The 14,679-nt window shown below is 46.0% G+C and overlaps 1 protein-coding gene and 1 pseudogene across 1 annotated transcript; one reads left to right on the top strand and one right to left on the bottom strand.

Moving 5' to 3' along the window:
- Positions 1 to 373: 373 nt before the first annotated feature.
- Positions 374 to 4,548, top strand: LOC125506810 (annotated as a pseudogene).
- Positions 4,549 to 5,350: 802 nt separating this feature from the next.
- Positions 5,351 to 8,571, bottom strand: LOC125508006 (probable protein phosphatase 2C 78). The gene is made up of 4 exons (XM_048672551.1): positions 7,963 to 8,571; positions 7,169 to 7,536; positions 5,975 to 6,211; positions 5,351 to 5,874 (listed from the first exon to the last, which is right to left on the bottom strand). Exons 1-4 carry the CDS (start codon positions 8,246 to 8,248, stop codon positions 5,614 to 5,616), a joined length of 1,152 nt encoding a protein of 383 aa, XP_048528508.1. The 5' UTR covers positions 8,249 to 8,571; the 3' UTR covers positions 5,351 to 5,613.
- Between the last annotated feature and the right edge of the window lie 6,108 nt (positions 8,572 to 14,679).

Genomic DNA, 14,679 nt, shown 5'->3' on the forward strand with positions numbered 1-14,679 from the left:
CAACGAGCCGGTCTGGGTGGAGAGCTCCATCAACGCTATGGAGCAATTACTTGCTGAGGACAGGTACCAAGTGGTCTGCTTCGACCTCGAGTACACCTGTGGTCGTAACGCGTATGATCAAAAGGTTGTCGTCGCCCAGTTGTGTGTGCGCCATCACGTCCTCGTCTACCACTACTGCCTGGCCACAAGGCCTTGCGAGCGCTTCGCCAGGTTTGTCAGTAGCCCCGACTACAGGTTCGCTACGGTGGACACCATCAACTATCTAAAGGTGCTCGAGACTTCGAGCATGGCCTGCTAGAAGCTTGTCGACATCCAAAGCTAGTATAGGGTCTGGGGCAGCACGAAGGAGAAGGACTCCCTGGTTGACCTCGCCATGGCCATCATCGACCCCTGCTACAGTAACATGAAGGGTGAGTGCAACAAGAACAAGTCTGCCTGGCACAGTGCCTAGGTGCATAGACTGGATGAAGAACACATCAAGTACGTGGCCAAGGACGCATACACAAGCTACGAGATGTACATGCAGATCGTTGACATGAGGAAGTGCCTTCGTCCTACTCCAGACGAGGGATCGAGCCACAAGCAGAGCAGTGGCGACAAGCGTCAAAAGAAGTAGATGATTTGATGATCATCTCTCCTAGTTTAGTATGCATGTAATTGTTTATTGAGGTGGTGCGAATGTTGTCTATAGTCAATTATGTAAGGGGATTTTTATTTTGGTTATGCAATCATGTTGTTATGAATATATATGTTGTTGTTCTGTAGACAAAGCATAAATGTTGTGCATACAGAGCAAACCACATCGCATATGGATTAAACTACGGGACCCGTCGGTGATGATTTCATCAATCACTAACTATTGTTTACCGGCAGGCGCTTGCCCACAACACACACAACTTATTAGCAGGAATTGTCTGTATTATTATCGGTCTTCCCATACAATTCTGATTACTGACCTATTTGTCGGGTATCACACACATCTTGTTAAGCCGAATCGTTTGTGTTCTTCTTAAACATCACAAATAGTTCATCCGAATAAACTGTATGCCGGCTATCGCACACATCTTGTCTTGGGTAATCGTTTGTGCTCTTTTGGCTCATCGCAACGCAACTCTAATCTGAATCGTGCTTGATGGTTCAGCCATCGCACATAGTTCATTTTATTGATGATGATTTTATTACCGTACCATTTGCGATTAATGCATCACAGACAATTTGATCAATCGGTCTCCTATACATGTGCCATCTTAGGACCTTCCCGCAATAGTGTGTGGTGTCCAAGATCACCAAAATTGTAACAAGTCACCTATGGATAGTCAGTGAAGTCTTTTGGGTGATTTTGATCAGCCCCTCTAGAATTACTGCCCACACTATTCTTCTCTAGATTCTTTTTTTGTTTCTCTCTCTGCTGACTTGCACCCTGATTCTGTAACTTCCTCTGATACTCCTGATCGCCTCCTTGCTTTACTTTATGTTTTCGATCAAATCCATGTCCCTGATTTCCATCCCACTGATTCCCTTGAAACATTGGAGGAGGGTAAGGGTACCCACTAGCAAACATCCATGGCAGGGGTGCACCTGGGAAACCAAAGGCAAATAGAGGAGGGTAAGCAAACCGCGACATCCTCCCTGATATGGCGGTGGACCCTACGCGTGCATCTGTTGTGGTGGTGGGCATGCGCTCCCTTCCCTCCCTCCTCCCCCTATTGCTCTCTGTCGTGATCTTGCCTTTCACAATCTCCACGAAGTTTGGCCTTGGCCTCTCTCCCTAGGACGATTTCGAGCAACTGAATTCCAAACCTCTTGGGTTTCACACTCCCTACCTCTCACCGGAAAGCAATACACCACTGTGAACCTTTTCTCCCTCAATTGTTGTCTCTGGATCCAACCTAACACCTTCCTCTTACAAGGGTTTGTCTTCTTGGAGAACTCACGCTAGATGGGGGAGTGGTTGGGGGTGAAGGGGAAAGTGCATCCTCACCCCACAACTGCCCAAAATGATCAGTGCCCACCTCCCCGCACCCACTGACATGTGTCCCCACCTTCCAGCGACCTAGGGGGTCTCCATCAACAGATTCCCCAACTGACCTCAACTTGAACTTGCCTATGCCCCGCTCGATGAGCTTCAGCAATGGTGAAATTGCGCTCAACCGCAACGTCTAAACCTTCTCTCCATTGTTCCTTGACTGAAACTCCGGCAAACAATTAGAATCCCCCTCATGGGCAACTGCCTCGCATGCATCTGTCAATCCTTTGCTGGCACCGGAGATAGATAAGGCAGGGGATCTACCTGCTCTGGATATGGCGGAATCCATGTCGGGAACAAGCCCAAGATGCACTCCCACCACGCTTAACGCCTCTGATCTCCAGACTTCGCCTCTTCCTTCGCCCACATCACAAAACCCACCAGCGGGCGGCGGTGATGAAGGAAATGATGACATCGTTGCCCTCTCCGCATCGGTGGCCTCGAAATAGATCCTCCTCGCGAGGTTGATTTGTTCCCGACCCGCCTGGACCTCGAAATCGGATTGCTCTCCGCCTCCACCTCCTGAACCGCCTCCTAATACTCCTCGCGCACATCTACCACTACAAGGAGTCGTCTCGAATCCGCATCGTCCTCTCCCTCCATCCTTGCTCCCTGGGTGCCATCAACACCTCCTGTGGCACCGAGGAGATCTGGGAAGGCATCGTAGACGAAGGGGAGCAGCAAGAGGTTTGTCATCAAAGGCCTCTCCTATTCACAAGAAAAATTATTTTCCACTTTACTTGTTTTTTTTGCCGCGACTCCTTCTTTGTGAATTGGCGTGTGTGCCATACAATTTATGCAATTTTTGGGGGCTGAACCCCACGAAAAGCAAAAGCAATTGTGTCACGACGTCTCGCAGGCTGTCTCAGGTCATCAACATCCACCACGGGTCACCCAGTTGAAGAAAAGGTTAAAAAGAAAACTCTGGCAAAGAAAAGAAGTGACTCTACGACGCACGCAAGCTGGTCAGTAGGGCAGTAGCCAGTGTGCGCCTCTTTTACCAGTAGCGATACCAAGCTCGCTCTCTGCTCTTCTCACACAACACAAACCCCAAGCGCACCATCAGCTTGTGCTGCCATGGCTCGCCCCCTCGCTCTCCTTCTCGCCCTCTTCCTCCTCGCCGCCTCCACCGCCCACTCCCAGTCTCCGGCCGCCGCGCCCTCCTCCTCCTCCTCCTCCTCCAACACCGGCGCCGTTGCCCAGTCCCCCACTGCCGCCTCTCCGACCATCACAGGCACCCCAGTCCCTTCATCGTCCCAAAACCCCATCTCCACCTCTCCCGCCGCCTCCCCCTCCCACTCTAGCACCAAGCTCACCTCCCCGGCCGCTGCCCCCGTCCAGGCCACCGCTCCACCCACATTGCCTCCCCCCACGCCCTCCCCCATCAGCTCCCCGCCGCCCACACTGCCGGCGCCGGCCACCGCGCCAGCAACGTCTCCCCCGGCACCGGCGCCCGTCGCGACCGCGCCCACATTGCCGCCACCGATGGCCGCGCCGGCTCTCTCGCCCCCAGCGCTCGCCCCCGCGCCGGAACTTTCGACGTCCCCTCCGGCCCTCGCGCCGGCGCCCGTCGTCCTCGCCGCCCCGGCTCCCGCGCCGAGCAAGAAGCCCAAGACCAAGAAGCACGTGTCCCCCGCCGCGTCCCCCATGTCCGCCGCGTCGTCGCCGACCACCGGCCGCGGCCTCGCCCCCGGTCCCGGCCCGTCCGCCGCCGACATGTCGGTACGTATCCCTACACCCATTTACTACCGCACTGCTACACGCTCCACGTACACGCGCTACACGGATCCGTGCCGGCGGATTCCAAACCCAGCGCGCTAAACCGGATTTGATGGCCTCGCCTCGCGCCCGCCTACAGGGCCCCGCGCGTCAGCGAGTGGGCGTCCGGTCAACAAGATCACCCGGACCCACCCTGCACGCATGGGAGAGGGTTGGCACCCACTCGATGCCTCCTGGGCCCAGCGCGATTAATGCCCTCCTGCTCCTGGACACGTGGAGCCATCCAAGTGGTGTCCATTTTCATTACGCCAATATTTTTAGCTTGCTCACTGTCTGACAGCTCCCTGGGCCCGACTTGCAGAGCGACGCGGCGCGAGACCACCACAGGGCCACGGGAGGAGCGGCGCTGCTGATGCTGGTTCTTGTTTCGCTGACGCTGGGCCCGGCGTTGGCCTGAGCAACCTGAGCATGGAGGGTGGGGTCACTCGTCAGGCTGCCCACCGTCCGCTGTTACTACCGCTGCCACTGTTATTACCACTACTGTCACCGTCGGCGCCACTGTTCCAACTACGTACTAGGCCTGCTCCACTAATTTTTGCTTGGACCCTGTGAGCTGCATCTGATCCGCAGCACACCTTTGCTACCTTCCTTCCCATGATATTATTATCTTGTTACCATGCTCTCTAAATCGTCACTAGGTTGATACTGTTGCTTTGCAATGGATACTTTTGATGTGTGCTATATAGTTGTGCCCATGATTATGAGTCAATCTTGAAGCCTGGTTGTTTGCTGTCGTTGTGTAATCTTGTGGCTGAGCGTTTTGTTGGTTTGGAGTGGTTTAGGGATCCACATTTCACCATGTGAAGCCCTCCTTCCTGAATTTATCAGATTGTTTGGATGGTGCTGTTTCATTCAAATCACAGTTTTACTTGTTCCAAGAAAGAGGGTCTTGTGACACGCATTGCCCTGCAAGGTGCTAAATCCAAAATCAAATGTGATCACACGTTTACACTGGGCAATTGTTGTAGTGTGCTGCCTGCTAGATCCTCCAAAACTGTTGATACTTTGTTAGGATCTGCTAGATGAAACAGTAGACCTACTAGGAGTGTATCTGAAACAATGCCCACTATGAAAACACCATCACAATTGTTCATGGATGTACCCTAGGAGATTGAGCAATTTCACCCTTTTGCAATCTCAAATTTGTAAAATCAGATTACACATAGGATGCAATATGAAACAACCGTTGGGACATGGGATATTGGGATTTCACACAAAAGACTAGTACAATATCAGCAGCACTCTACTCTTCTCGAAAAAGAAAAAGAATAACACTCTACTCAAGCAAGGCCATGATGCAACAAGGAGAAGACATCAATGCCAGCTAAAGAAAAGGAGCAAAAGCTGTGGAAGGCTCTTCTTTTGCGGCAGCTGACAAACAGTAGGCTGCCCATACGGCAATGCTACATTAGTACTAGTAGTGCTCACACAAATCTAAGCAATCTTCTGTTATTTTTTCGCCTGGAATCCTGGACCCACGAATCACAGTGGCGAACAAAGCTTCATGATCAAACAGTTCCTAGCTTGCGATGCATGCAAAGAATCTTGAGAACAATCTTTAGATTTCCCCTTCCTTTTCTCTTTTTTTGGGTATCTAATCTTGCATAACCGATACACAAAGTGCCTCCAAAGGCAATGGAATTCTTGTCTAGAGACATCAGCTTACCTAGAGTGGGTTTGATTATATACTCACAATATATGTACAAAAAGATGTGCTTGGCTCGGTCTAGGTGACTTCAAATTTCATCTGGTTTGTTCCTTTTCCTTTCACTGTCATCCATTATCCCTTCTGAAGACACAACACTAGCTCACAGCACCGTCGGTTCCACGGTTTGGCCTGATGGCGAGAAGATGTCCGCCGGTGCATTGGTGAACCTGAAACTGTCCAGGCTACCGAACTTCGTTTGCGCATCGTGTTTGTGACTATCAAGGTAGAGCACCACAACTGTGATATCGTCATGGAAATGCCGCTTCATCCCTCTTTCGATGTGTTGCATGTCGACGTACCTCATCTCTTTTTTCCTCGCGGCTTCAGAGATCGCCGCTCTCACCAGTCGCCTCGCTATTCCCTGAGCACATGCATATTCCACACAACAACACATCATATTCTGCATAAATGGAACAGCGTATAGGTGTTCCCCGTGACGAGGTTAAATGAGCTTGGCTTACCGCTCTCGGGTTCTTAAAGACGATCTCGACCGCCGCTCTGTCGGTCAACTGCTCCCACAGACCGTCCGATGCAAAAATTACAAAGAGGTCTTGCTGCCCTATCTGGTGTACTTTGATCGATGGCACGGCTGTTACGACGGCCCGCTTCAACGGTACAGGACACACATATTGCTGGAATATAGGGTCTCTGGCAAATTCAGGCTTCTTCAGGTAGGCATCCCCAAATGATCTGGAAACCTGAAAGCATCAAAGAAATAATAATGTCTAGTGTGGCTCATGACTGCCATTGTAAAAGCAGGTTTCTCCTGTTGAACTGCCTTTATAGTTTTAAGGAACATTACAAAGCATGGTGATGATAACTAATGCAGGCAACCGGTGGCATCTTTTCTTAGATCATGTAGTATTCGCCTAGATGAGATCGACTAACTGTAGGCTTTAGAAAAATACAAAAAGGGGACAATGGCTTTAGCATATGGGTTTGCCACACTGCGCAAGCAATTCAAGTTGCTGACTTTTTGGAACAGAAGAATATATTCCTATGGTGGTATTAGATCGAGGAGTGCTTTGCAAAAGAACATTGGAATCTATGTTATGACATCGAGAACAGACGTGTCCAGGTATGACGTATACTGAACATGAAACCAAGGCAACGTCCGATTAGAATTAGACTGTTGCCTTTATCTGAGTAAATAATTTAGGGCATCATGACATAGAGCTAGTACATGGGATATCAGTATGTAACTTTGCTAGAACATTTGATTGCTTATCAATTTCAGGATGGAGTTTAATGTTTTCATCAAGTGAGGTTCATGAAGAGTAGTAAAATCCCACCAAAATCTAAACTGAATGAGGCATGCGCTCATGGACTCGGCGTTCTAGATTTTCCGGAATAACATCAGACTTCACTTGCATTATCTGCAAACACTCTTGAATTACAAGAGACTAGGACCAGGTCACCTATGCTGAGATGTAATTCTGTTTTGCAGTACACCATTTATCTGTCTTACGGGCATGCTATGATTGTTCCTGACATGTTAATTAACTATTAACAAATTTTGGAGACCACCTTGCCTACTAGATTTTCTAATAGCAGCCAACTGTCACATAATGTTTGTAAAACATGATTGCAAATAGAATGCCATGCACGGATGCACCTGAAAAGGATCCAAACTAACATGATTTGCTGATTCGTACCTGAATGATGCCCTTAATCCGCCAAACGCCCCTGCTGTAGACGACTATGTGCGAATCATCAAGATGCTGCTGAATGACCTCCTTTCTTACCGCCTCGTCAGCAACATTGTGATCATTAGACAGCCTCTCGGCCACTACTCCCCGGCCATTTGGTCCTCTATGACCAAGGACAGCTCTGGAGTCGCCTAAATTGGCGACATAAAGTTTATTATTGGCAATTGCTCCAGCAAGGCAGCATGAGCCGACTGAGGCGATCTTTGGCTGTTTGAGCCATGTCCCCTTGACTAGGTGCAAGAACTCCTCTTCTGTAGCATGGAATGCCTTCTTGATTGCGTCTGTCGACATGCCTCCTTGCTCTGATGCAAACTCTACAATGGTTCAGAGCACAAGACTGTCATTTAGTTATCCAAATATGTAAACTCGGTTTAATTAGAGAACATCTTCAGAAAAAATGTGTAAACGACATAACAGGTTGATCAGTAGAGATAACATCATCCATCGTTAATTTGGGGCAATAAAAATGGAACAGAAGAGAATAAAATCTGCATGAGGACGTGGCTACCGAAGCATGCGAAATGAACAATGACAGTAGAATTATAGAAAGAAACCAGCATGACATCTGGTTCAAACTCACTGCTCTGCTTACTTTGAGAAACATGTGTAAAACTAATACTACATCAAGAATCTACTGCTGTAGTTATGTAGTCCATTTCAGCAAATTACATACAGGAAGTCTAAGCTAAATCTAAAAAGAAAAGCGTTCGTAAATGGAGTTTATACAGCGGCGCACTCACTGTGGAGGTTCGGGAAGAGGCGGGAGGCGAGGAAGCGCGAGGCCTCGGGCCCGCCGTGGCCGTCGTACACCCCGACGAAGGTGGACGCCGGCGAAGTCGCCACCTGGCCCTGGTCTTCCAGCCTCTCGTTGGCCTGCGCCACGGCGAAGGAGTACTCCCCGGACGCGTGCGGCTTCAGCTCCGCGTGCCACAGCAACCCGTCCCCTCCCCCGCCGGCCCCGCTGCCGCTACCGCAGCCACCGCGCCCCAGGCACCGCTCCGCCGGCCGCGCCAGCCACCGCAGCATCGTGGGCCTCTCCCCGCCCTCCTCCCCCCTTCCTTGCCCGGACTTCCTCGGCAATATAGTCGCAGCCTCCGAAAATTCTTGCCAAGATCGCAGCTTCCTCCTCCACCGCCACCGAAATTTGATGAAATTTCTCCGCACGGCCGAAGCTTTCACCTCGGCGCCATCCAAAACCGCGCGAAATCGCTCGCTTCTTCCCACCAGACAACAACCCAAAACGACGGATCAGTCCAATCCTTTGCCACCCTGTTTTTCCTCGCTATTGTTAGTGGGGCGCTCCAAAGCGAAGCTTTTCCATCGGTGCTTCTCCTGGCGCGGCAGCTGGCAGTCGGGAGGAATTCCATTAAAAGACAGTGGCGACGGTCCACCGTCGGATTTGGCGCGCAGGGCACGTGTGGACGGCTACGGTTTCCTCCGGATGACCGGACGCTGACTGGTCAACGCGTCCTCATCTGGTGGGGCCCGGCCTGGTGGTGACGGCCATGCGTCGACCAGACAGGTCGTCAGTGGTCAAGTCAGCGAGACCTTAGCAGGGTCTAAATGCCCTCTAAACACGGGGTCGTGTTGTTTGGTGGCCAACTCAAGAGACTTGATCTGTCCATGAATACGACACATTATTATGCGTGCTGTCAGTACTGTATTTTCAAACTTTGACCACCATTACGTGCACGGCATGCAAGAATCATATACAGTACTAATATATTTATCTTGCGTTATGTACTGTTTTCCTTTTTTTTGTCATATTAGAAGTGAGAAATATAATTTTTATGAGGGAAATGAGAAATATACTATTCATTCTAGGGGCGTGTTTGGTTTTTTTTTTTGCGCATGAAAGAACCTTCATTACTTAGATCGAGTCACTACACTCCTGTCTACACAGGACATCAATCTCCTCAGGGACACTACCAAGCCAAACTGCACTTCTGGGCCTAGAACGACCCATCTGCGCTAGCGCATGGCTAGCTTTATTTTGCTCTCTCCTAATCAATGATATTTTATGTTCTCGGATTGCAAGGAGCTGTCGGATGTCACCAACCATTGCCGCTACCGGTGACCGGTTGGTCACCATCTCGCTGATCATGTTGGCCGCTGTCGAGCAATCCGTCTCCACGATGAGTTTCTCCTGACTCCTCTCCAAGGCCAAAGAGATGCCCTCCAGTAGTGCCGCCATCTCCGCTTCCAGGGCGCTCGCACATCTGCTAATGAAACGACAAGGCGAGTAAATGACAGTACCCCCTTGGTCTCGGAGGATCATGCCAGCACCGCCTGTGCCGTCTTCTTCCTTCCAAGAGCCATCTACATTTAGCTTGACCCAGCCAGGCGAGGGTTTCAGCCAGCGCTCCGGAGGTCGGGTGCATGCATGCATCAATATATGTTGCTTGCTATTCCCTCCATAGTCGCCATAAGCTACTATCTTCTTCCCTTTTATCATGTCATCACCGGGGTGTTGTTGAATATGCATGAGAGTATTGATGTAGCCGGTCAAGAATCTGCAGGATACCTCCACTGGCGGCGCTGGCTTATTATGGTACACCTCGTTGCGCACATACCAGCTCCGCCAGAGTGTCATCACCACCGGTAGCCTCTCCTTCTCAGTGCACCGGTTAAGCAAGTGGAGGAGCCACTCCGGCCCTGTGTTAGCTATTGTCTCCAGCTTGGGCATGCTCCAGTACCGCCTCATCTCCGTCCAAAGTCGCCGTGCCAGGGGGCATCTGCATAGGGCATGGAAGGTGTTCTCGATTTCCATACCACATAAAGCACACATATACTAATTTTGCCATCTTTTACTATCTAAGGTTAGGTGATTAAAAATGATGTCATAGTACGAACTGAGCACAATTGGTTAGATTTCTTATGGTGGAAGCATCCCATCCGTGTTCAAATCATGGATTTGGTACGGTTGGTCGTATTTTTCTGAATTTGTTTTATTCATGAATTTTGATGATGTGCATTTAGTGAGAAGAGACGTTTCCGCCGACTACAAGGTGCATGTGCCAACTTCGTCAATCTCAAGATTTGTCAGCTCTCCAAGGTGCTCGTACGGACAGGGTGTACATGTGTATGTTTATAGGTGTGGGTGTGCATACGTGTATGTGAGTGTTTACGTATGTACTGTATTTCTAAAAAGATGATGCTCATAGTTGAGATAATATTGTCACACTTTTTAAAATCAAGTACATATGAACCTAGTAAAAAAATCTTCATAAGTGTGGCCACAAAAGGTATAATTCAATCAAACTTGATTATCTCGTGATGGACAAAATGCGACTAAATTAGTATGCCAACCAAACTAAAGGCCATGCATTTGCTAATTGTATATTGTCAAACTTATATTTCTAGACAGATTGGGTATCGTTTAAAGTAAAATAACCACATTACTTTCTAAGGATCCGCCATTAGATTAAGGGTCGTTTGGTTGCCCGCCTTAGCTTGCCATGCCTAAGGTCAAGCATGTCATAGGTCCCTCTACATGCATTTGGTTCTACATGGAGGTTGCCACAGTCTGAAACGGCTTTTGCTGAAGAAAATTTCGCAGCTCTTATTTTTCCTGCCACACTGCTCAAGGTAAAAATCATCACCACCGAAACAACCATTCTCTAGTATTTCACTAGGTGGTGGAGCTAGTTGGGGATCTTTTTCCTTCAGACTAAGCTCACTCTGCCCCTTAAAAAGTAGATCATCGGCTAGTCTACCACTGGGTGAAATACTAAATGTTTGGGGCAAGAGAGGGAAGTAACTGTATTTCATTCAATCTAAGCTCGCCCCTTCCCCCCAAAGAGGCACATCCAAAATTATTCACTAACCTTTTGCAACACTTCTGCTTCGGTACACCCCCTCTAAACACATCTATTTTGAAAGTACTTGTATAAGAATTGCACAATCGCTCGGGACTGGGCCGGCCCATTAAGCCCTACCACGTTCAGTGTAAATGTCGTAAAAATACTGAGATAAAGAAAGCTCATGAAGATTTGAACTCAAGACCTCCAACTTAAAGGCAAATGATGCTAGCCACTTAACCACCCCAATATATGTGGTACTTTCTAGCGCAAAATATATAAGAAAACACAAAGAGCACTTTGGAAGGAGAGGAACGCTAGGGTCTTTTGAAACGTCTCCGCGCCAACGACGATTATCGTGGAAAAAAAATCATGGATGAGGCGACAATGTGGACGTTGGCGGGTGCCAGAGGGCTGGGTGTAATTTTACATCGCGAGTAGTTGCTTTATCTTCGCCTTTGTTCAGCTATTGTTTGGCTGTGGTCCTCGGACCTTGTTACAACTCTCTCTTATTTAATGAAATGGCAAATATTTTGCCTTGTTTCAAAAAAAAACAAAGAACACTTTTTTAGCCTTAATACATACTCCGTATGAAATATTTTCGGGAAACAAATCCGAAACTTTTATTGCAAAAAATGTGAAAAATATTTAAATGCCGAATAGTTTTGAATTTCTAAACGAAATTTTCGCAAACATTTTTAAAAATTTAAATTTTTTTAAACATGAACAATTTCCGAACATCTTTCGAAACATGTTGTGGTTTTATTTTTTTTGGTTTTCGTTTTTCTCATTTTCCTTCTATTTTTATTTTTCTCTCTTTTTCATATTCTTTTCTTTATTAAAATTTGTAAACTATTTCTAAAACATCAACCTTTTTCTTAAATCCATGAACTTTACAAAATCATGAATATTTTCTTAAATTCTCGAACTTTGTTTTCAAATCTGTGATTTTTTTGAATCAATGAACCCTTTTTACTTTTTACAAACATTTGTCAAACCCTGCGATTCTTTTTTTTTTCAAATTCGTGGACATTTGTTTTCAAAATTGATGAACTTTTTTAAATTCGTGAACGCTTGGGTTGGCCCAACAGGAACCTGGCGTGAGCGAGGCCGTCGCCTAGTTGAACCAAGGTCTGAGCATAGTTTTTTTTCGTTTTTCTTTTGTTTTATCATTAATTCATTTTTCTCTTTTCTGAAGTTTATTATTCTTTTTGAAACTTGTTAAAAAATTGAAATATTTTTGGAATACCAAAAAATATAGTTGTTTTCAAATATTGTTTTACAATTTTGAATAATGTTCTGGAATTTGAAAAAATGTTCCTGTTTTCGTAAAACAAAATCACAAATATAAGAAATTTTTGCGTTTCAAAATTTGATAATTTTTTTAAAAAGTATAGTGTTTGCTATTTGTGTACAACATAAAATTTATGGGCCATTTCACGAAGTCGAAAAACAATGTGATTTCAAACGGTCCCTTCGGGCCCTACCCGAACACGCTGTGTTGTACATGGTCTATTTTTGGACATCTTCAAATGAACCCAACTTTGCAAGCAAGTGGACATGACCATAGTAGGCATACATGCCTGGTTTGAACGAATTTCGACATCGTATGCAAGTGGACATGACCATAGTAGGTATTCATGCCTGGCTTTTCACGGGGAAACCATAGAAAATGCATAGAATGTCAGAAAGCAATGAAACTTGGCATGCATGCCTTCTATGGTGATGTCAGTGTGTGTAAAAAATTGATTCCATTTTATGGACCGGAAAAAGAAATGCTTTGAGACTTGTCGTACCGACAAACTTGAACGATCCCGACTGAACATGGTGTAGGCCTTGCCGTGCATGGAATGACACCAAATTTTGCCAACGTATGGGCATGCCCAAGGTAGCCCCATGTTGTGCTTCGTTGTTTACGTCTTGTTGTATGGTAGCAAATTCCAATATATATTGAAAGAAAAAAATTTCTTTGGAAGGAAATTATGATGTATTTGTTCAGAATAAGAAATTTTGTTGGAAGAAAATTATGAAGTCTTGTTGTTTATGTCTTTATTGTTTATTGTGTAACCTATTTCAGAGCTTTTATGACTTTTTGGTCAAAGTGAAAAGGCTGTAAAAGCATAAGCAAACACCCAAACAAACAGGGCCTAATAGGTATACATCCACCATTATTGTTTGTTGCTTCGAGGAATTAGATGTTGTCTACAACCCAATGTTTCAGTATAGACGTCCTAGTTTCAATCGAGAATATATACACCTGTTTTTTAGTTGATAATATATAGTACATCTGGAATGAATTTTTGAAGTGCCTTAATTTTGGAAGCAGAATTTTTTGAATATAATATGTTTCCGTCTCATGTGCTTCCATAAAAAAATTAACTTTTTCATGGCACATTTGCATTGCAAATAAAAAACATCTAGAATCATTTTTTTATTTGTTTATTTATCGGAAGCAAATCTGTCCCGTGAAAAAAAATCGGAAGCAAATATGTAATTAGTGGGAAACATTATTTTTTGTGTTTGTTTGTTGGAAGCAATCACAACCTACCAAATAATTAGCGTAATTTCTAGGAATCAGTTAGTTTTGTTACTAGAAGCACAAAATTAATTATCGATGGAGAGATTAGCTGGAGGAGATGCTATATATGTGGGTCGTCATTACTAGGTGCACTGATTTAGGGAGGAAAAATTCAGTGCCTACTAATAGTGTAGTCATACCTGAAATTGTCAATAGTCCTAAGACTAGCCACAATGGAGAGTAACATACACTAGTAACATACACATATTCCTACACTATGTTACTACCTTGTAGTAACTTAGGTGTGGTGTCATGCAAAGCTTCATTTATTAGGTTATAGACTCATATTGCATTGGGAGATGTGATGTTACAGTAACTAGCTAAGTTACTAGAACTACCTCTCTCTTCATTAACTCATTGCCACATAGACAAATTTGCTGAGTTGGACTCGAAGTTACCGCTGAAGTTACTCTCACTGTGGCTAGTCTAAGGTGATCTGGTGGTACCGTGGTTTATACGATGGCAGGAAGTCTCGAGTTCGATGCTTGACTGTTCTATATTTTTGAACATTTACATAAGAGAAAAAAAGGTGGAAGTGGGCCGGCTCATGATGAGGGGCCGGGTTGACGTATTTCACAGGTGATCCATCGTATATACGAAAGTAAGTATGATTGTCAAAAGTCCATATTACTCTTTTAGCCTGTTTGGTTCAGTGGAATTGGAGAGAGGGAATGGGAGTTTGAGGCATAGAGAGTTTTATTCCTTTGTTTATTTAGGTGAAATGGGGATTCACCAGGGAAGTGGAAGGGGAATTCACGTGTAGAAATCCCACATATCTATTATCTAGGGGAGGGCTGGTAATTGAGATGGGGAAAGGGAATTAGAGTTAAACTCCCATTCCCCTTCCCGTTAGTTTGCCAAACAGGTTGTTTATATGTTTTGTGAGGGGGAGTGTACCGAAGTGGGCTTTGCAATATTTATAGGTTTCATTCAGCTATTAAAAACTAGTTCTCTCTTTTTCACACGGATGCATACAAGTCTTAGATGATACTCATAAAACGGTATGTGTACCTATGCACATGCATGATATGTTCAGGTATAGAATGTCTATTCCCACACAAAATGTGCTAGCGGCTATT

This window comes from Triticum urartu, chromosome 5, assembly GCF_003073215.2.
Source record: "Triticum urartu cultivar G1812 chromosome 5, Tu2.1, whole genome shotgun sequence".
In the NCBI taxonomy this organism is placed as follows: domain Eukaryota; kingdom Viridiplantae; phylum Streptophyta; class Magnoliopsida; order Poales; family Poaceae; genus Triticum; species Triticum urartu.